At 40.9% G+C, this 23,626-nt stretch overlaps 1 protein-coding gene across 3 annotated transcripts in view; it reads left to right on the forward strand.

Annotated features, from left to right (window-relative positions):
- Positions 1-23,626, forward strand: part of LOC137950927 (uncharacterized) — a 53,292-nt gene that overhangs the window by 513 nt on the left and 29,153 nt on the right. The window contains exons 3-12 of one of the 3 annotated variants that reach the window (XM_068797592.1): positions 253-461; positions 571-2,607; positions 19,835-19,910; positions 20,225-20,347; positions 21,156-21,402; positions 21,491-21,997; positions 22,064-22,249; positions 22,469-22,526; positions 22,608-22,762; positions 22,896-23,540. In XM_068797592.1, the coding sequence (XP_068653693.1) occupies positions 278-461; positions 571-2,607; positions 19,835-19,910; positions 20,225-20,347; positions 21,156-21,402; positions 21,491-21,997; positions 22,064-22,249; positions 22,469-22,526; positions 22,608-22,762; positions 22,896-23,540 (4,218 nt within the window). In that variant the 5' untranslated portion in view covers positions 253-277. Of the gene's footprint in view, positions 1-252; positions 462-570; positions 2,608-19,823; positions 19,911-20,224; positions 20,348-21,155; positions 21,403-21,490; positions 21,998-22,063; positions 22,250-22,468; positions 22,763-22,895; positions 23,541-23,626 lie in introns of those variants that run through there. The other 2 variants (XM_068797591.1, XM_068797593.1) reach the window with 2 other exon arrangements.

Here is a 23,626-nt window from a genome sequence, read left to right on the forward strand (position 1 = left end):
CTAAATGGACATTACTCAAAGTATGATTTTAAGGTTTACCTCTTCTATTGTTTATTGGCTTGTTTCTGTTTCGTTACTGTATCTATTTCTACCTATTTGCTTTGACCGATTGTTGCTCATACTCTATGCGGCTGAATGTTGGAGATAACTCTACATTCTGAGGAAGTAATTCTGTATACGTAGATCATATTCTCATGGACAACCTACCATTATTTCATACGTTTTATGTTTCTCACTCTTTTCGTTTTTCAGTAATCATTAGGTACATGTCCGATCAATGGTTCTACCTAACAAGGGCGATTCTGGAGTCGGACCTGCTGTGTTACAGCTCCGAAAGTGGGCCCCGGCGTATCTGCATTCTGACATTTCAGAATATCGTGAAGCATTGCTCTCTCCTACGAGAGAGCTCTTGCTACTGCTTTCTCATCAATCTGAAGCCTTGCTGCTCCCTTTAAATGCTGGTGACTATTTCTGACTTCTTTGTACTTGGTGCCATCCTACTTTTCTGTGCTTTCTGTCCCGTTTTATCTCGCTATTCACATTCATTACTTCTCTCTTTTATATCTTTAGGAGAAGTGTTGTCTTCTACCAAGGTAGAAAGAGATGAATCTGATAACTTTCAGTTAGAAGAGTCCCGAAGATTGAATTCATTAGATAGCAGCCCGTCCACTTCTGCACCCAGTATTTTTTTTTCACATGGACCTACTTTCATTGCTGGTGTAAAATCCTTGGCATGGGGCTATGTTGGGGATAAGTGTAATCTGCACAAGGATTCTTCTCCTAAGGAACTTCTCATTTTATCTACTGATCATGGTGTTACAGTTCATTGTTTCCACTCCTTGGACTATAGAATACAGGTGGCCAACTCAGCACAAGAAGGAAGTGGTTTATTGCGAGGTAGGTGGGTGGAATGGGGCCCTACTGATGCTTCTGTTCATAGACAGGCAGATGAGCAGAGTAGTGGAAGAAAGAATATATATGGGCTTTCTTATCGCAGCAGTTGCACTTCAAAGAAATGGTTGAGTACCTTTCTTACTGAAGTTGAAATGATTGAAACCAATGGAGACTTTGTTACCAAGTTCCCCCCAAAGTCATCTTTTCCTGGTGATGCAGAGGTTGTTTCATTCTGCATCTCATTTACTGATTCAATATTTGTGGACTTCCTTTCTCGAGCTAATCTCGATGAGAAGGAAAATCAGATTCAGCAGACTAGAATTGATCCACTAAAGATAAACTCTAAATCTGAGGAAACAGTCCCACTGCTAGTGTGTTCCAGAGTGTTCTCTAGCCTGTCCCACCATATGGTTGGATTTGTTCTCACATTGACAGAACCTGTACTGGACAATACAAGTAAAATGAGGACACAATACTCTGGAAAGACTATAGTTGTTATTGCTATTTTATATTGGTGGGGGTTTCAGTGGGTTTGCTCAGTGATACTTGAGAATTTAGGCCCTAAAATTGAATGGATGGACTTTAACTTCTCGGACAAATTACTTGTTTGTCTTGGCAGTACAGGGTTAGTCTCTCTCTGGGATGCAACAACTGGGCTGTTTGTTGCTCAGCTTTGTGTTTCACACTGTTGTGGGCTAAGTTTGAAGAAACAGTATGTAGTGGAGCAGTCAAAGTTGGGTGTAGTTGCTGAGTTCACCCCTAGGAGTGAAAATTTTGGTCACTCTAACAGAATATTCAAGCGGATATTGGTCACTTTTAATTCCTCAATGTTGGGTATAATTGATGAATATGGAGTAGTTTATGTAATTTGTGCAGATGACTATGTTTCAGAAAGGCATTATTCATTCAGTAAGCTGGTTCCACATTTTCTTCACTGTGGGCTTGGAATATTGGGTGGCTGGGAAGCTGCAGGTTCTGAAATTGGTGATCAGAGGATATTTTCTGATATATCAAATTACAATGGGTTGACAGAAAATGGCAGCACATGCAGAGTTCATAGAGACGATCTTAAGCTCTGGAAAAAGCAGAAGTGGCTTGTCCAGGGCAAAGCAAGTCAGGATTCTAAATTATCTAGTTTTTCCAATCCATCACAGGGTAAAATTTGCAATATTTCTATGTCTGCAGGATCATCAACTCCCATCCGCAGAATATTTCTTCCTACCAATGCATGTGAAGAAGAAGGGTCCATATGTTTTTCTCCACTAGGAGTCACTCGACTGCTTCGTGGGTGCAAAGAAAAGGACAAGAAGGGGTTAAGAATTGTTCATACTTCCTTACATATTGGGTCTGTAATTTGTGATGACAGAGGCTTAGATGCTGGCCTGCAGCCAAGAAGCTACTGGCTCCTGGAGGAGGAGCATGCTTATGCTGGCAAAGCTGTCGGTTGCTCATTCCAGGGGTGTCTATATTTGGTGACCCAAGATGGGCTTTTTGTTGTTCTTCCTTCTGTCTCAGTCTCGTCAGATGGAATACCAGTAGAATCTATTGACAGTTGGCTGCCTGGTGTCAGTATACATGCTGGACATCTAAGGAAAAAGTCATCCACTATAGAGGAGTCAAAAAATTTATCCCAACCTTGGAAGATAGAGGTATTGGACAAAGTATTACTGCTTGAAGGCCCTGCTGAGGCAGATCGTTTGTGCTTACTAAATGGTGAGCTTACTTAATTCTCAAGCATTGTTTTTCTTAGTCAGATTATTTGATTTTCACATCTTTCACTTCATATTATGTGTTTAGTTTTACTCTTCGTTATGAGAAGATGGTTTGCTTTAAATAATGGTTGCTACGTTTCTTTTGGGAAGATGCTTTACCTTCACTAAAGATTTATAGAACGACCATGGATATCTGTTTGTATTCAGTGCTATTTAAAATTTGATAAATTCCTTATACCTTAAAGGCCCTTTACAATATAGAAGCTAAAAGTAGCTAATAGAAAAAAAAGGAAAAAAGTTGAAGTTGGAATAAAACTAGTGTTGAATTTCTGGAAAAGAGAAATAATTCCTGGACTTAATTATAATTGAGTGCAATGAGCCAAAAGTTATAATCGAGGAAACAAGTAGAATTAGATTACAATTAAACTACCCAGTCTCAGTTACACCCAAAGCCAAACACTTAAAGATAAGTCCTAGAATAATTAAATAACTGAACAAGAATAGAAGGTTAACATAACTAAAACACCTTTTAACTGAGACTATTCTGTGAAACTTCCATCGGTGGGACTCTTGTCTATATGTATTGTTGCTCTATGAGACTTCTTGACGTGAGAGTCATGTAAGACTCTTCTATACATGCTCTTCAACATTCCCCTTCAAGCTGGAGTTTATAACTTCAGCTTGTGAGGAAAAAGATTCTTGGTTTTCAATCTTCTTTGGTTGATTTTTTTTTTCATAAATGCAAAATCTTCATTTTTGTTCTCCCCTTTGATTATTCTGGTCACATAAAATAAAATACCTTTTTCTTTATACTTATTTTTCTACTTCTCCTCCTTAAGTTGGAAATAAAAAAGACATAAAATGATAAATTGAAGAAATACTACATGAACACAAGGATAGGCGCACATCATAATTTAGACGGAAGGAGACGACAATGCAACACTCTACTTCCAAAACTGACTCTAGAAACTTTAGATAGAATGAGACATCAATGCAACTCTCTACTTTAAATCGAGTTTCCAAAAAGAATAAGAAGGGCTTGCTTATCAAATTAATAATTAGTGTCTTTCTTTTTTTTTGTTAAAAAATTAGGGGATATTGTAACGATAGAACTGTAAAAATGACAAACAAGTTGGACCGTATATGACCTTAAATAAACTTTTGGGAGGTGAGCATAATTTTTTTGAGATGATGACAGAAGATATGCAACTGATGCGGACAAGCAAACCAACTAGAGAGGAGACCTTGAGCCAAGTCACCTTGTGTGATCTCCTCTCAAAACCAGAAATAATAATTTTATTAGGGATGAGTTTTTCATGACAATACAAGAAATGAACCAATTATGTTGGTCTGAAACAAATAAGTTCGACCCGAAATGGATACAAACAACCAAAGAATGTATATTCACAAGAGAGTGCTTGATTTACCAACAAGTTGCATCAACTTCATGGCAAGTTGAGAAAAGTTTGAACCACTAGTTGCTATATGAAGAAAGATAGTCCCTATTTCGGATTGGTTTGAGCAGGGAAAGAGATTTCTAGATGAGGATAATCATAGTTCTTAGCCTCCTTGTGAACAATATCTAGAGCCGAGTCAATCAGCTCTGGGCCCTCCGTGTAATGCTCCTTCACCCAGTTGTTTCCAGCACTTGGTTGCCCAAAAACGACGTTATCAGGCCTGAAAATCTGTCAATGGTTCCATGCTCCAAATCCATGAGAACAACAACAATTCTACACCAAGGACTCTCAAGAACTTCTTCAGAGACTCTCAGGGAGCCATTTTCTTATCATTCGTTGGCCATCTCGGCCTCGTTGATGCCACTGAGATAGAGCTCTCAGCACTTCTCCAAAGATTCTAGCTTTCACCAGCCACTTTAACGGTCCTCTCATTTTTTTTTATGGAATGTGTGAATATTTATAAAAAAGAAAGAAATACAACCTATAGAGAGGGCCATCCTCCACAATGGGGTTTTGGAGGGATGAACCCCTTTTACCATGGTAATCCAACAAGTGGTTGGCGGATCTGGAGGTGTGGGTCCATAATACAATTCATGAAAGACCAAATGTTAAAAATTTCAAAAAAAGTATCCTAGTGCCTCCAAGGGGGAGACGTTCGCTTAGCCCACCAGTTATGACAACCTTTGAGTCCCCTTCAATGATGAGGGGCCCAGAGAGACGATCTCGGATGATCTTGAGACCTTGGAGCAGCCCAGCATGCCTAGCGGCTATGGACTCGGAGATGCCCGAAGGACCGGCGAAAGAGTAACGAAAGCAACTATTTTCATCATGGATTACTCCACCAAACCCTGCGGGTCCTGGGCAGCCAAATCACTACCATCAAAATTAAGCTTGAAGTGGCTGAGGGGAGGAGACCACATTGTCATGTTCGGGGTGCGAGCGAGCCCGGCCATGGCAGCAGTCAAGTGACAGTTTCCTCGGAAATCCGAGCTACTCAGGTGGAGGAATTCCTTTTTCGTGAGGAGCCAGGGGGAGACCTGGCCATCAATGTTCCTAGCAAACACTTCGATTGGGGAGGATTTGAACTGGAATTTTCGTTTTTTTTTCTCTTTCCAGAGAGTCCAAGGGATGTGTCCCATGCAATTGGAGATGAGCATTTTTCTGAGCTTTGGGAGCCGAGAATTTGTGATGGAGTGGATCATAGATGACAAGTTGTGAGGAACACAATATTGTAGTCCAATTCTATTGAGGAGGTTGGTCCAGATGGCTTGGGCATTTGCAGTGGAGAAGGACATGGGTGGCGGATTCTGGAGAGTTGCTAGAAAGTGGCACATGAGTTCTTCTTCTGATGAGAGCATTCGGATGTGAGAATTTTGTGTTTGCATGGACACCAAAAAGTTGGCACGAGGACGGGCGAGCAGTGACCAGGCTAGGGTAGCAGGGTGGCGAGGCTGAGAGGTGTTGTGGCCATGCAGAAGATTGTAAGTAAAAGCCACAGTGAATGACCCTTTAATACAAGGGGTCGAGATAAGGACGTCCAGAATGTGGTCGTAGATTTTAATATTTGCAAGGCAACGAAGGAGGTTGGAGGCCAGCAAAACTTCAGAATCCGTGAGGGCTCTACGAAGATTTAGGTTCCATTCACCAGAATAGGACCATAGGTCTGCAATGGAAGCATTTGGAAGTCTAGAAAGGCTTGAGATGGAGCCGTAACTTTTATCCAATGGTTCGTCTCCCAACCACCAATTCGTCCAGAATTTAGTTAGGTATTCATTACCTATGTAGCACTTAATAGTCTCCGAGAAATTGGGGAGCAGGAGGGAGATTTTCCTCTAGATAGGAGAACAAATAATGGCGGCCATCGCTTGTTTGCCTTAGCAGCAACTAGAGCTCTCCAAATCAGATCAGGAGACGAGCTGAATCGCCAAATCCATTTGATGACGTACACAAAGTTGGTTTTTGCGATGTCTTTATACCAAGCCCTCCGAGATGCATTGACTGGCACACATTAGACCATTTAACGAGATGGTATTTCCTTTCCCTGTTGGGCTCACCCCGGAGAAAACGCAGCTTGAGGCCTTCTAATCGGTTTCTGACAGAAGCGGGACAGTGAAATAGGGAGAGAAAATAGTTGGGAATACCGTGCAGGCAAGATTTGATAAGGGTGAGTTTTCCAACCTTGGAGAGAAATTTACCTTGCCAGGTGGCCAGGCATCCCTCTAGGTGTTCTGTCACCAGGTGCCAACTATTCTTGGTGGGAGTGCCGTGAGTCAGCGACAGGCCAAGGTAGGTGCAGGGGGTATTAGCAATTTTACATCCTAAATAAACAACCATTTCCTCAAGGGCACTTTGGTTATGTTGAAACCACAAATGGATGCCTTGGCCCAACTCATTTTCTGTCTGGAGGAGAACTCGATTAGGTTAAGGAATGGTTTTAGGTGGGTTACTTGATCCATCATTCCTTTGCCAAAGAGGATAGTGTCATCCGCTTATTGGAGGATGGCAATCTCTTGGTTGGGGTAAGCGGAGATGGAGTTGAGCCACCTAATGCATTTTGCATGCCGGACCATAGCCGAAAGGTATTCAGTGATGAGGGTGAAGAGAAAAGGGAACAATGGGTGATCCTGTCTAATCCCTCGTATTTATTGTTTACTAGAAGGGAGAAGGAAACGCTGGAGATGCAACTGTGCATCCAAAAGTGCTGACGAGTACCAAATCCCAGTTGGCCAAATAGATAGTCAAGCAACTTCTAATTGACACGATCAAACGCCTTTTCAAAATCGAGCTTAATGATACTTCTTGGATGGGTGGCTCGTCTGAAGGAGTCAAGGAGTTTATGCACTGCCATTGCAGAATCCAAAATGTTGCGTCCTTTAGTGAAGGTGCTTTGGCAAGGGTGGATGACTTGCTGCAGGACCGCACAAAGGTGGTTGGCAAGGATTTGAGCGATGATCTTCGTATGAGCTGGTGGTGAGGCTGATTGGCCTGAAGTCGTTAGGGTAAACAATGTTGATCTTCTTGGGTATCAAGGCTATGAAGGAAGCACCAATGACGCGATGCGTGATTCCACAGTAGTGGATGAAGGCATAAACATCCTCTCTGATGGTCTCCCAATGGTGGCGGTAGAACTCCCCATTGAAGCCATCTGGGCCCGGGGCACAGTCCATCGGCATCCCAGGAGCGGCCTAGTCGATTTTTGTGGGTGCCAATGGGAGCTCTAGACGATCAACATTCTTACTAGCAATCCGGCGGTGCTGAAGTTGATGTAGGACAGGCGAGTGGGGCTGTAGATGCCTGTGAGGGCCCAAGAATGTGATTCGTTGGTGCTCCACTGCTGCTGAACCCTCTTGGAGACATTGGGCTCTTTTTCAATCAATTATGGACATTGTATCTTCATTTTATTGCTCTTGATCTCATGAATTTCGCTCAGCCAACTCTTTGGCTAACACTTTAGCTAATAGGGGTGCCTATCTTCAAGTCCTCCTTGTAGAGAGTGTGCCTCCTCCTGTTGTTGTATTGAAGTTTGGTTTTCCCTCTTAACAAATTTCTCATTTCCATAAAAAGGAAAAACAACAACAACAATTCTATACCAAGAGGCTGAGACAAAATTTATACAAACGTGATCAGCCAAATATCCAATTGCCACAGCACATCAGTGAATCACTGAAGAGCACAGAGCTGCTGATAGTCACACTTCCAGCAGTGGATGGTGTTGAAGAATTTGAGAACAGTGGTGATATTGCAGCTCTGTTAGAGTAGACCTCTTTGAAATGGAATCTCTGCTTCTTCTTTGCTTGTCCTCGTCCTCCCAATAACAAGAATCATTCTTTGATGATTTAGGTACTAGTTCCAGACACCAAAAAGATGAACTGTAAATAGCCATTATCGTTCTCTGATATATATGGGCCTGCTTTTAGTTTGGACGATGCAGTGGGTTTTGTTGCTGCCCTTCTTTCGGATGCGCCGCCCGAAGCTGCTTGCTGTTGTGTCCATGATAGATTGGCAGATTTGATGGTGCTACACAAGGGCATGAGACAATGCTTGTGGTCTTAGAAGAAGCTTCTGAATATGGAAGACTCAACAATGATGAAGACCAAGAAGTTTCAATTGTCACTGTTTGTTGGTTCTCTGGCAGATGAGCTGCTAAGGTAGGAAGGTTCCTTCACTGGAATGAGTTGGGACTCCTAAGTAGGCACATAGTGGGCCTGAGAATACGATGTAAGGGATCATCGTCTCATGCTTCTTAAGGAACTGTCTGAGCACCGATGCCAAACTCTTTTTCTTCCATGACAGTACTGTCCAAACTCCTAGCATCTCCTCTTCTTCTAGGAAGCTGTGACTCATTGAGCAATGGAATTGAGTCCTGAATAGGTCTCTGTGAGTCATATGTGCGCATGGCACCTGAAGTCATGGTATCGATCGTCTCACTTCATCATCTCCTTTCATGTGTTCAAAATCTCCTCTAGTTCATTGGTAGGCACAACTGGCTAATTCACTGGCAAGGAAGTTGACAAATTTTTTGGGCTCGATTTGATTTGGGGACAGTCGGATGACTGGTACAAGTTCAATCGGCAAAGACGTCGAGGGACAATGAAAGGAGTTTTTTCTCTATTCACGAATCTCTTGATCACATGTCGTCGCCATTTTCACCTCCATCCATCAAGATAAATAGCTTGCCAACGTGACCTGCTGCAACTGCAGGAATTCCTTTGATGCCATGCTGGAGAGTTTGTCACAGGTGTGTAGACTTCGATGATGCTTTCTGTTGTTCTTTTGCAGCAGCCCTTCCATTGGACTTATCTTTGTACTTCGATCTAGATGCTGGATACACGATGTGAAATTAAGAGTAGCAACAACAGCAATCTCCTTTCAAGTGCATGGCATCTGAAGTGATGCCTCTGCAAGTGCTGCTCAATTGCTTAGTCAGCCACAACAACCTCACTTTTAATTTTTCAGCCAACACTTTCTCCTTTAGTCTTCTGAAAAGTCTGCTATCCGGCGTGCTGCACAATGGTGGAATCAATGCAACTGACTTGATTGTGGAAAAAATGGGATTCGGCCCAAAATGGAGATTTTGGTTTAGGAGTTGTGTCGGTTCGGTTTCCTACTCTTTCATTCTTAATGACTCGCGTATGCGGTTATTTCAAAGGGACAAGAGGGATCAGACAGGGAGACCCGCTCTCTCCACTTCTTTTCAACATTATTGGGGAATTTCTTTCCTCTATGTTTTATTCGACGGTGAATCTCGGGTGGCTCCCCCCAACCAGCACTCAACAGGTTTTCAATATCCCCATTCTTCAATTTGCGGATGATACTATCATTTTTGGGAGCGGAAATATAGACGGCGCTAGAAGGATCAAAGTTGTCTTGGGCCTATTTGAACTTGCCTTGAGGCTCTTGGGGGAAAACTTCCGTTATGGGCTTCAATATCTGCCCTGCGTTACTAGAGGAGCTGGCGAACATCTTTGGTTGTAAAACCTCCACTATCCCATCAACCTACCTTGGTCTTCCTCTCTTCAATGACCGCATAAACCAAAGTCTATGGAATCCTGTGGTGGAAAAATTGGAGACCCGTCTGGCAACTTGGAAGGGCAGATTTCTTGGCAAAGCTGGCAGACTCGTTCTCTTGAAGTCTTGTATCACAGGTATTCCAAATTATGCTTTATCCTTTATGCCCTGTCCAGTTTCGATTTGCAATACCATGGATAGCTAACAAGAAGATTTCTATGGGGAGGATCGAGTGATACTTTTAAGTATCATTTGGTCAAACAGGAGGATGTCTGCATGCAAAAAATATGGGATGTTTAGGGATTCGGAAATCGAAGGAGATGAACCAAGTCATGCTCTTAAAATGGATTTGAAAGTTCAATAATGTTTCTTCTAATCTCTGGAAGGAAATGGTATCAGCGAAGCTTGGCTGTCCTTCTCCTTGGTGGATTTCAGGAGGCAATCAGAGATGTCTTTCTCCAATTTGGAGATCATTATATCTACTTATCCCCAAGTTTTCTTCAGTCGTCAAATTCTATGTTGGTAACGGTAGATCTTTAAAGTTTTGGGAGGACTGGTGGACGGGTCAAGAGCCTTTACAGTCAACTTATAGGAACCTCCTCCTCCTCCTATCTCTGCAAAAGGAAATATCGGTTGCTGATGCTTTTGAAGAGAATGGTTTGAACTTACACCCTAGAAGGGGTCTCTCTGATACCGCTCTGGAGGCAAGTAGGTTGATGGAATCTTTGCAATCCTGCAAACTGAGGCCTTTAACTGCTGACAAGATGATATGGTGGCCTGATCTTTTCACAGTGTCCTTTGCTTACAGCTTCATCAATGGTTGTCATACAAACCAAAGGGATCATGAGGTTCTTTTTTCACGGCGTCTTTACTCCCTACCAAAGATAAAAAAATTCTCATGGTAGACGTGTTCAGAAGAAGAGGACACCCGACAATTGGCCCTCTTTGCTCTCTATGCAACTCTGAGGTCGAATCAGTCAATCACATTTTGCTTCATTGCTCTTTTTCGGGGAAGGTATGGACTTCCATCCTCAATAAGACGGGGTTGCAATTCTGTATGTCAGTGGGTCTGATTTCTTTTAACAAAATGCTCATTGGTACTCCCCTCCCTGGGTTTGAAAAGCTTTTGATATCCGCATGCACCGATTTCATTCCATGGGGGCTTTGGAATGAACATAACCGGAGGCGTTTTGATGCTAGAAGTAATTCTGCGATAAGGGTGGCGGATTGTGTGTCTGGTCAGATCTCTACTTGGCTGCTTACAAAGAAGCTTTTCTCCTCCTTTGTTGGTTCATCTACCCGTGATAATTGGAGCATTATTGCAAAAATGCGGTGCGGAACCAAGACCCCGGTCATGCAAGAATGGACCCCTCCAAAGCTTGGTTTCCTAAAGTTAAATTTTGATGGTTCTTCTTAGGGTAATCCCGGAAAGGCTAGTTTTGGGGGTGTTATCATAGATTCCTCAGGAAATCAGTGTTTGTCATATGCTAGTCCGCTAGGCATTGCTGACTCAACGAAGGTTGAAATTCAAGGTATTCTCAATGGACTTCGCGTTTTCCGAGACCATTATAGTGGTCCTCTTCACATTGAGGGGGACTCGAAGGTGGTAATTGGTTGGTGTGCAAAAGCGTCCTCTCCATGGTGGCATTGGGATTCTTTGCGGAAAATTCCTAAAATTGCTTCTCAACTTGGTGGTAGATGTGCTTGCCAAGTCAGGAGCTTCCTTACAATCTTTTGTTGTTAGGGATTTGCTCCCCGTTTCTTTGTAATTCTTTGTTTTTTTGTTAATATATATATCCTTTTTTTTTTTTTTTAAAAACTGACTTGATTGTCAAAAGTTGTGTTAGATGAAGCAACGTCTACTAGTCATAGTTGACAGATTGCGAGTCTCTGTCATGCAATAGGGGGGCTCTTGGTCATAATATTCTAGAATGGTGGCCCAAGGGATCCCGGTGATTTCACCAACAAAAATGCCGCATCTAGGGACTTCTGCCTCTATTGCATCCAGGCTGAAACAAAATCTGCTATGTCTATCGAACGTCTTATAAAAAAATCGTCAATGTCTTCAATGATCTTCTTCGCTATGGAGGAGGTGGCAACATGAGCAATAGTACTAGTAAGAAAAAAGTTAAAAAATAAAGAATATACTGAGGTAAAGGTAGTGATATTATCCAAAGTAATACTAAGAACTAAAATGCAACTGAAAAATATTGAGTACTAAAAAGAAAGAAGAAAAAAAGGAAACATATATCAAATATAGTAAAACATTGTCTTTGCGGTTGATTGAGTCAACTCACAGAACCTGCTTTGATACCATGTTGAGTTTCTGGAAAAGAGAAATAATTGATTGACTTGATTATAACTGAGTACTATGAGCCTCTATTTATAATAGAGGAAATAAGTAGAATTAGATTACAATTCAACTAACCAAGTATCAGTTACACCCTAAGTCAAACACTTAAAGATAAGTCCTAGAGTAATTAAACAACTGAACAAGAATAAAAGGCTAACATAATTAAAACATCTTTCAATTGAGACTCTTCCATGAGACTTCCTTCGATGAGACTCTGTCAAGACTCCACCACATGAATTGTTGCTCTGTGAGACTTCTTGATGTGAGAGTCATGTAAGATTCTTCCATACTTGCTCTTCAACAAACGGAAAAAACACTTGTTATTTTTTTAATTTTTTGGATCACACTTGATTGATTGAGAGATAATGATGGGGTAAATTTGTTAACTATACCATGCTTTGTTCGATCACTATGACTCTGCCAAAGAAGAGATTTGTGCTCTTCTCCAAGGAGAATACCATCCTCAATTATTTGTCATTGTTTCTCGTTCTTTCGTATTGTTCCTTCTCTCCCTTGGATAGTCTTGTAGCCTTGCAGCATTTGTTTTTGTAACTGAGAATAATCCCACATAGGTTATAGTTAGAAAAAATCCTGTGGTTGCTAGTTGGAAAAAAACTTCCTAACTTTCGCTAGTCATTTTGTGATGGACTTGGATCCAATTTTGACATTTCTTTTTTTCTTAAAAGAATGTCACTTCTCGGTGTTTCAGGAAAGAAAAAGATTTTATTAAGAGCAGGAGAAAAAAAATGCACAAAGTCACAAATAAAGAATAAAGAAACTATAGTGCTTGGTATGATTGAAAAAAAACTATAGCGCTTGGTATGATTGAGATCAATTTAGTGTCTTAGGAGCAGCAAATGCCAAGGAAAGTGCAAAGGATCTGCGTTGTTGTTTTAAGTGTTATAATTCAAGCAAAATTTCTAAAAGCTTGAAAAAGGATGTGTTCTCATAAAATAATAACAAATTTCTAGATGCCGGAACCGTTGTGTTCTGATATGTTTTACTCTTAGTAGAATATGATTGGTGCAATAATGTCTTTATCAGTGGTACCGAATGTGAGCATTAACTTTTTCCTCGAGTGATCTATTATAAGCTATTCAAGTTGCTAAAGACTATAGCAAGCTTGTAAACCAAAAAGATTCTGCATGTAGAAACCTATGAGAAAGACTATATCATTTATGACTAGCGAATAAATGAGTCATAGAAATAGAAGACAAATCATAATATTTTATTTTTTAATTATATTTAACCTTACTTTAATTGGCAATCTGATTGCTTTTGGCTGCTAGATCAATAGGATCATGCATTTCACTAGGGCAACAATTATCTTATTTATTGTAAAAGATATTTATGCTACTTTATTGACATCTTACTGCTGCTTTTCTCGGCCCTCAATAAAATACTCTATTCTGAAAAAAAAATCTCTTCTTCTTTTAGCTGCTGGATTGAGGGGATTATGCATTTCACTAGGGCAAGAATCAATAACCCCACTGTAATTGGAAGCATATTCCTCAATTTGCAAATCATTTGGTAGATGTTTAGCCTAAGATGGGTATTTCACTCCAACACCTTGTTGTGGAGGAAAACCTGCCTTGTTAAGTTTTTGTGCCTAATCAACGCCCTACGTTGAGTTGGTATGCGGATCGATCTATGCGGTAAGGTTACCGTGGGGGTTCCTGCCCCCCCTCTCGGGGGTGTAGGGGCGAAATTCCCTCTCGGTTCACGATATATTAACTGTTGTTTCATTAAGGGTAGTTTGGGAATTTCACTCTTGTATCGTAGTTGTACTAATTTTCTCTTTATAATGTTGTTGTGGTGATGGTGGTGGTGGTGGTGGGGGGGAGGGGACACAACTATTAGGGTTTTATCGCATTAGTTGCGGCTGAGAGAGGTTATAGAAAAACAACACCTGTAAGTGTGTGCGATCTCTCTTGTAAACTATTTCATCTTCATAGTGGACTACAACAGCGGCGGAAGACAAGACGTAGTCTCACCTTGAGGCGAACCTGTATAAATCTTGTTTGTTCTTGTGCTTGCTTTTTCTTTCTTCCACGATTATTACTATTGCTCTTGTTAGTTTGGAATTAGGGCGTCTAATTCCTAACAAGTGGTATCAGAGTTTTGGTTCGTGATTGAGAGCAATGATTGGCGGAAAAGGATTGGCACTTGGAATCAACAAGTTCGATGGTATGAATTTTGCGTTCTGAAGGATGCAGATCGAAAACTTATCTTTACAGTAAAAAACTGGCTCCGTCCACCACTGATAGATTAGGTACTTGGCTTTCCGCACTTAACAGACCGGTCTTTTGGGTTGTATTGGCTAGGCGTTTGACATGGTATCAGAGCTAGGCACCACGTTCTACGTTCGAATCCCGGCGGAAGCGGTTACTATTAGGGTTTTATCATCCTCCAATGAGCATTAGTTGCGGCCGAGAGAGGTTATAGAAAAACAACACCTGTAAGTGTATGTGATCTCTCTTGTAAACTATTTCATCTTCATAGTGGAATACTGCAACGGCGGAAGACAAGACGTAGTCTCACCTTGAGGTGAACCTGTATAAATCTTGTTTGTTCTTGTGCTTGCTTTTTCTTTTTTCCGCGATTATTATTATTGCTCTTGTTAGTTTGGAATTAGGGCGTCTAATTCCTAACAAGTGGTATCAGAGTTTTGGTTCGTGATTGAGAGCAATGATTTGCGGAGAAGGATCGACACTTGGAATCAACAAGTTCGATGGTATGGATTTTGCATTCTGAAGGATGCAGATCGAAGACTATCTTTACAGTAAAAAACTGCATGCACCACTTCTAGATATGAAACCAGAAGCTATGAAAGATGATGAGTGAAATTTCCTTGATCGACTGGTATTGGGAGTAGTCCGGTTAACACTATCGAAGAAGGTTGCTCACAACATGGCGTCAGAGAAAACCATAGCGGGGATGATGAAGATTCTGTTTGACATGTATGAGAAGTCTTCCACAAATAATAAGGTACATCTCATGAAAAATACTCTTCAATTTAAAGATGACAGAAAATACATCAGTGGCATCACATTTGAATGAGTTTTGCACAATTATCAATCAATTGACCTCCGTTCAAATTAAATTTGATGATGAGGTTCGTGTTTTTTTGGCGTTTCTGCCAAATTGTTGGGAGCCTATGAGGGTTGCGTCAGGAACTCTGTAGGCAATGAGAAGTTGATTTTTAATAATGTTCGGGATACCATTCTTGCGGAGGAAGTTCGGAGAAAGGAACCCGGAGCATCGTCAACATCTAATTCTGTCAGAGCTAGGTGGCTCCGTCCACCTGGGTGGTTCCGTCCACCACTGATGGGTTAGGTACTTGGCTTTCCGCACTTAACAGACCGGTCTTTTGGGTTGTAGGCGTTTGACATAGTATCAGAGCTGGGCACCACGTTCTACGTTCGAATCCCGGCGGAAGCGGTAGGGAACAGGAATGGTGGGTGTCAGAGTTAGGTGGTTCCGTCCACCACTGATGGGTTAGGTACTTGGCTTTTCGCACTTAACAGACCGGTCTTTTGGGTTGTATTGGCTAGGCGTTTGACAAATTCTGCCTCAAGTGTCGATACTAGGGACAAGAACTTCGAAAGGAATTCCAACAAGGGCAATGGTAGAGGGAAGTCAAGGAATGGTATAAGCAAGTCCAAATTCGGAAGGAATGTAGAGTGCTGGAATTGTGAGAAGTCTGGTCACATAAAGAAGAACTGTAGAGCACCGAAGAAGGATGAAAAAAAAAGCGATGCTGCAAATTCGGTGATTGAAGAGGTACAATATGTTTTACTCTTGTCGGTTGATAGCCCTATTGACTCTTGGGTGTTAGATTCAGGAGCTTCATTTCATACCACCGCACATCGTGAGATCTTGTCGGTATTGGTAATGTCAATTTGAGGATGTCAAACGGGATAGTGTGGAAAATTTGCAAGGTAAGACATGTACCAAAACTGATGAGTAATCTGATCTCAATAAGGCAACTTAATGATGAAGGTCATAATGTGACTTTTAATGGTGTTGCCTGGAAAGTCACTAAGGGAGCCATGGTTGTTGCATGGGGAGTTAAAACTTGAACTCTTTACATCACTTCAAGTTGCAGAGACACGGTTGCAATTGCTGATGCTGTTATTGATTCTGATTTGTGGTATTATAGACTCGCTCACATGAGTGAGAAGGGAATAAAAGTACTTCAGTCCAACGGGAAGCTACCAGGGTTGAAAACTGTAAACAACAGTGTGTGAAGGCTGTATTTTTGGAAAACATAAAAGGGTTAGCTTTTCTAAGGTTGGAAAGGAGCAAAAGAAAAAAAAATTGGAGTTGGTTCACACAGATGTGTGTGGGCTTTCAATTATTACCTCCCTTGGTGGTTCTAACTACTATGTGACATTTATTGATGATGCAAGCAAAAAGGTATGGGCTTATTTCCTGAAAACGAAATCTGATATGAGGAGCCAGAGAGTTATGAGGAAGAAGTGCAAGCTGATGAATCGACCAAGTGGGATTTGGCCATGCGAGATGAGATGGATTCACCGTTATCCAATTAGACATGGCAGTTGACCGATTTACCAAAAAGAGAAGAAGGCATTGCAGAACAAATAGGTGTGTCGAATGAAAGACGAACATGATGGCAGCAAGAGGTACAAGGCAAGACTGGTGGTAAAGAGCTTTCAACAAAAAGAAGGCATAGACTATAGTGAGATTTTCTCTCTAGTAGTGAAATTGACTACTATTAGAACAATGCTTAGACTAGTGGCCAATGAAGACTTGCACTTAGAGGAGTTGGATATCAAGATAACCTTTCTTCATAGTGATTTGGAAGAAGAAATTTACATGATGCTGCCACAGGATTTCAAAGCAAAAGGCAAGGAAAAAATGGTGTGCAAACTTCAAAAGAGCTTGTATGATCTTAAACAAGCTCCAAGACAATGATATAAGAAGTTTGGCACTTTTATGAGTAGTAATGGTTTATTGAGGTGCCAGGCGGATTATTGTTATTATGTGAAGAAGCTTAATGACTTTTACATCATTCTACTGCCATATGTTGATGACATGTTGATAGTAAGTGCTTGCAAACAGGAAATAAATAAGTTGAAAAGGGAGTTGTCCAAGAAGTATGCAACGAAGGATTTGGGTGTTGCACAACAAATCCTTGGGATGAGGATTACTGGAGATATTGATATCTTGAAACTGTCACAAGAAGAATATGTGAAGAAGGTGCCGAGCAGATTCAACATGAATGATGCAAAACCATTGAGTACTCCTTTGGCTAGTCACTTTAGGTTATCTAAGGAGCAATCATTGCTTCTGCTATTGGCAGTCTCATGTATGCTATGGTGTGCACTAAACCAGACATAGCTCATGCAATGGAAGTTGTGGCAGATATATGAGTAATCCGGGTAAACAATATTGGGAAGCAGTGAAGTGGATTCTTAGGTATTTGAGAGGCACTGCAAACTCAACCTTATGTTTCAAAAAGTCGGACTTGGGATTACAAGGTTATGTAGATGCTGGCATGGCTGGAGACATTAATGGCAAGAAGAGTATCACTGGACATGTACACACATTGGGTGGTACATCAGTTGGTTGGGTCTCTAAGTTACAATAGATTATTGCTCTTTCCACTACTAAGGTAGAATATGTCGCCATGACCGAAGTCAACAAAAGATGGTATGGTTGCAGTCTTTCTGGGAAGAATTACTTCTCAAGCATGAGAATAATGTGTTGTATTGTGACAGTCAGAGTGCTATTCATTTAGCAAAGAATACTATTTATCATGCCAGAACAAAGCACATACAGGTGCGTTATCACTTCATCAGATCAGCTCTGGAGGATAAAGTCTTAGCACTTGAGAAGATTCAAGGAAGTTAGAATCCGACTGATATGTTGATAAAGACTGCTGCGATTTCAGTTGGACTTCTCTCTGAGGATTGAAAAGTTGTTGCCGCTGCAAAGGAGATAGTGATGATGGACTAGTCTCCAAGTGGGAGGTTGTTAAGTTGTGGAGCCTAATCAATGCCCTACGTTGAGTCGGTAGGTGGTAAGGTCGCCGTGAGGGTTGGAAGGGGGGCGGGAAGCCCTCCTCCAGGGGGTGTGGGGGCGGAACCCCCGCCCGGTCCACGATATATTAACTGTTGTTTCATTAAGGCAGTTTGAGAATTTCACTCTTGTATCATGGTTGCCCTAATTTTCTCTTTATATTGTGGGGGGGGGGGTGGGGGGGGGGGGGGGGGGGGGTGCTTGAGCTGGAGCACCAACTGATGACAATTTTGGAATCCCCTTCAATTAGCAGCTTCCTGTGGAGACGGTCATTGAAAATTTGCAGTCCATAGTGGAATGCATTCACTTCTGTAGTGTTGAAGTCAGCAATACCAATCGGCTAAGAGAGAATGATCTCTCCATTGTTGTCCCTGAAGACACCTCCCGCACTCGTCTTCCCGAGACATCCCAAAGCACTTCCGTTGAAGTTTAGCTTGATGCAGTCTCTAGGGGGAGGTTCCCAAACAACCATGGCTGACATTTTTTGGGGACCCGCCATATGAGCTAGCAAACTCCAATTCCTGCGAAGGGATATACCTGCCAGAGAGGCAAATTCCTTCTTGGTGTGCAACCAACTAGAAATCATGCCTACTGCATAAGAGGCGGTGCTATCTGGGGTGTTGGATTTGGAGTTGAATCTCCGGTTGTTGCGCTCTAGCCATATGCACCACGGAATATGAGCAAGGCAAGCTGAGAGGAGCAACTTGCCCATTCTAGGCAGGCGAGTCCCTAGCGCCATCTGGCAAGTGCCGAAAAGGTTCTAATGAAGCCCCACTTGAATACTAACTTTCTGAAAGATCACCATCCAAACTTGCCAAGAGAACCCTCAATGAAGAAGAATATGCTGAACGAACTCCTCACACACACCACATAGAGGGCAGGTGCGGTCAGGAGCTGTGAAACCACTCTTTTGGAGGTTGTCCGAAGTGAGGATATGCTCTCTAATGGCTGTCCATATGAAGAATTTGATCTTGCTAAGCGCAAAGAGCTTCTAGGCAAGGTTTGTGTTATGCTCAGGCAGGCTGGGATCACCTTCTCAGATGTGAGAATAAGCTGAGGTCACAAAGAAGATACCGTTGGTGCTAGTCATATTAGCTTATCTAGCACATGCTCTCAGATAGTGATGCTGTTGAGACTGGATAGAAGAGAGCAAAACTCTAGGGCTTCCTTATCATTCAACTCTCGACGGAATAGAAGACTCCATGACTGATTGCTCCATGTGTTGGCCACCGAGCAAGTAAGGTCCCTAGCGATCCTAGAAAGCCCTGAGTAGTCCTCCGAGAGGGAGCGAATATATCCTTCTTCGGAACTTAGCCTCTTTGATTGTTTTTTGTCTCACATCCCGAGATCAACTAATTTTGTGGCTGATGTTTTGGCTAACCAGGGAGTCTCCTTGCAATCCTCTTGTTGTTAGGGGAAAACTCTCCCCCCCCCCCCTCTCACTCTCTTTTTGTTTCCTTTGGTTCTCTCTCTTAATAAAATCCCCCCCTCCTCTCACTCTCTTTTTGTTTCCTTTGGTTCTCTCTCTTAATAAAATCACCTTTCATTCATTTGAAAATAAAATAAAATCACCTTTCATTCATTTGAAAAAAAAAAAATCACCTTTCATAAAAAAAAAGTTTTTGTTGTTACTTACAAGCATCAATAAGCTCATGAGCCGTCTAAAATCTGCCTATTATGGAGAATCTGTTCTATTTATTTTACAGCTTTTATTAACCATGCAACTTATTGTTAATTGTTATCATTTAGTGCAAACTTGTAGAAGTTTACATCTTCTGGTGAAATTGTTTATTTCACTCTTTCTTTCTTCATATGAAGGTCAATCTTTTTCAATGTTTTGCTGATATACTGCAGAATCATGGCAGATTGGAACTTGAAAGTTGTGCGGATGCGTCGTCTTCAGTTGGCAATGCACTACATGAGATTGGAACAGATAGAAGAGTGAGAACATTTGCTGTGCTTACTTGTTATTATTATTTGTTTATAAAATGTGTTTTAAAATTCACACATTCTGTCATTAAATTGGTAAGGCAACTCATTAGGGTCCTTAGTTGCAGATTTTGCATGTGATTTCTTGGTTAAGCTTTTTGGCTTGGCTTGTTTATATTGTTATGGTCTCTACGTTACTTTTTCAATGTTTGTTGTTGTACTCTTCTAAATACTGGTTTATTTTTTATTTTTAATCTGGAATATGAAATACTGACTTGTGTTACTCAAGCATATAATTTCTACCTTTTTTCTAATGGAATGAGCAGGTCCTTAGAATCACTTGTGGATGTGAATTTAGCTGAAGAAGGTGTCTTCAGGTTACTGTTTGCTGCTGTCTATCAGATATTTTCTGGAGTGGGTAGTGATAATGAGGTTGCACTTGCTTCCAGGTATTCATGTTTTATTATTTTTCTCATTCCAGTTATTTCCTGATGAAAAATACTAGTTTCTGTTCTCAAATATTAACTATTTATGATGTTTAAGCAACACAGCAAATCTTCAAGATATTGAAGCTTTCTGGCTGAAACACTAAAGGGCATGATAAAGAATAAAAATGCTAAAGACCTCTGCTGGAAATTTCTTCTTAATCAATGGAATTCCACATTACAACCGTAAATTGATACTTAAGCCAAAAATTCTTTTTTTTTGTTTGTGTCTTCGCTCTTTGCCTTTCTTTTCTGTTTCTGCCTTGGTCTTTTTTTTTTTTAAATAGTCTGCCTTTGGTCTTTAATAAACTGTGTCCTTTGTCAAAAAATAAATTAAAAAAATGCTTAGAAGGACCAAGAGTTTTCTAATTGCAATATTGTATGAACAGTCAAAGTGCCCAAAACCTATTTCTTAATTTTTTCTGAGAATGAAAGTTCCACTTAAGATGTGAAGAGTATCTAGAGTGCCCCAAGGGGTAACAGACAAAAAGCTATAGAAAATTGAACAAGAAGATAAAAAAAATACAAAGAATATATGAAAAAAAGAAAACGTCAACATACTATCAGAGAGTGTATAAGAATCACTAAACCAAGAATAAATAAAAAAAGGATATCCTAAATGCAATGGGCTTTTGTCTTCACTTCGTGTTCTTCTTCTGGGGTTTGGTTCTGTGAAATTCATAAGTGAGCTTGGGATTCTTTTCTATATCAGTCAATTTAATGAATTATGCACTTATATTTCTTTATTGTTCATACTTGATTGTCTTGATAGAATCCTGTCTTTAGCTACTCGCTTTGCAACCAAAATGGTTCGGAAGTATGGCATGCTAGAGCAGAAAGATAAAATCATGTTTCAGGCCATGGGAGGTTCAAGAATGCTTTATTTAGAATCCATGCCATCTAAAGGAAAGAATGGAATTGGTAATTCTGGAAGGCTTCAAGAGATGGCTCACTTCATGGAAATCATCAGGAATCTTCAGTGTCGCCTTAGTGCTAAGTGTAGAAGACCTCAAGGAGTGGTATGATGTTGTGTTTTTCTTAGAACAATAAATTTAATGAAGATCCTTGTGCAATAAAAACAGCCATTTCGTTGTCCTTTTTTTGCAGGTAGATGATAACACGGATGGATTTGGTTTGTTAGATACAAATGCTCTGCAAGATGACTCTTCTTTTTCTGAACCTAGTGTGGAGACTAATGAAGATGCTTCGGAAGCTCAGAGCCAGAGAAACGTGGCCTTCTCTTCATCTGACTTAGAATTTCCCACCAATGACAAGTTTGCTTTGTCAACTGTTGACTCTTCAGTGGCACCTAGGCCTCCCAACTTGGGAAGTAGCCATATAGTTGTTACCCATGAGTCTAGGGGTGGTATAATCCAGAAAAAGAAAGTACTTCCCTTGGAAAATCCTAAGGATATGATTTCACGTTGGAAGGTTGGTAATTTAGATCTAAAAACTGTAGTGAAAGATGCCTTGCAGTCAGATCGGCTCCCTTTGGCAGTTCTTCAGCTACACCTTCAACGATCAAAAGATTTGGCCTCTGAGAAAGATTATCATGATTCATTCAATGAAGTTCGTGATGTTGGAAGAGCAATTGCTTATGATTTGTTTTTAAAGGTATGACATGAAGGAGTTTAATATTTAGTCAATGAAATTTAAGTGCTAATATTGTGCGTCTGATAGGGTGAAACTGCGCTAGCTGTTACCACATTGCAAAGACTTGGAGAGGATATTGAAGTTAGCCTCAGACAGTTGTTATTTGGTACTGTAAGGAGATCTCTTCGAATTCAAATTGCCCAAGAGATGAAAACATGGGGTTACCTGGGGCTCAATGAGTGGAATGCACTGGAAAGACTCTCCCTTATAGAGGTAGGATTTATTCTGTTGTTTGGTGCACTGTTTTAGTTGTGTATCATGATGAACGACCATTTACCGGAAGGCTACAAAGGAAAAGATTCTATTGTGCTTCCTTGATCTATGCTATAAGACACCAATTGAAATTGAGAATACAAGTCAGGCTGGTGTAAGCCTGTTGCTAAATCTTTATCCTTTACTCTCAATTGACTTGGCTTTTTGTCTGTATGGAAGAGGGTGTATCCCAGCAGCACCTTCTGGGCCACATATCTCAGCAGGCAAAAGCAAACAAGTAAAGTGTCATCTCGTCCTGCAGTGCTTGAAAGAAATAAACTACAGTTTACTTGCTCATGGGCATGTGATGCTGTAATAGAATGTGGTGAGATCGATGGAGTTCTGTTGGGTTCTTGGACAAATCTTGATGAGAGCCATTCTCTTCCAGCACTTGAGGGAGATAATGTTGATGCTGGGTATTGGGCTGCTGCTGCTATCTGGTCTGATGCATGGGACCAGAAAACTGTTGATCGTGTAAGTCCTCTCTCTCTCCTACTCCCTCCCCCTCCCTCTACCATCCATAATGTGATAGAAGAGGGTTCAATACGATAATGTTTCATATAATAAAGTTCCTGTTTTGTTCTTATTCTCACCTCCTACTGTGCAGATTGTGCTTGATCAACCTTTTCTTATGGGAGTTCATGTACTATGGGAATCACAACTTGAATACTACGTATGCCATAATGATTGGGATGAAATCTTGAAACTCCTGAACATGGTTCCAGCAACTTTATTGTCTGATGGAAGCCTCCAAATTAGTTTGGATGAATTAGTCTCTTCTACTGCTGCTGGAGGCCACAAAAAAATTTCTGATCACGTGGACTATTTCTGCCCAATGGAAGAGTTAGATTCTGTGTGTATAAATGTCCCGAATGTTAAGCTTTTCAATTTATCTATTGACAAAATGTGCTCTTTGTGGTTAAGAACACTTATAGAGCAGGAGCTTGCCAAGAACTTTATTTTCATGAAAGATTACTGGGAAGGAACTGAAGAAATTGTAGCACTTTTGGCCCGTTCAGGCTTCATCACTGGAACATATGGTTTAACAGATTGTTCTAAATCTTCTGCCAAAACAACAGATCCACATTCCTCAAAATTGAGTGTATCACTATGCAAAGAGACCATGCAAGCTTTGTATAGGCTCATAATACATCACTGCTCACGATATAACTTGCCCAACCTTCTTGACCTATACCTAGACCATCATGAAATGGTCCTAGATGATTCCCTTGGTTCACTGCTGGACGCTGCTGTAAGTCTACTAACCCATTTATTGCCTGTGTTCTCTATACGAGATATTTGTTAGCTCCTTAGTTTGTATTTATTTAGTTGTTTATT

Source organism: Aristolochia californica, unplaced genomic scaffold (assembly GCF_029961685.1).
Source record: "Aristolochia californica isolate CCGP_79_NKW_82.1479 unplaced genomic scaffold, dmAriCali1.0.hap1 SCAF_14, whole genome shotgun sequence".
NCBI lineage: Eukaryota > Viridiplantae > Streptophyta > Magnoliopsida > Piperales > Aristolochiaceae > Aristolochia > Aristolochia californica.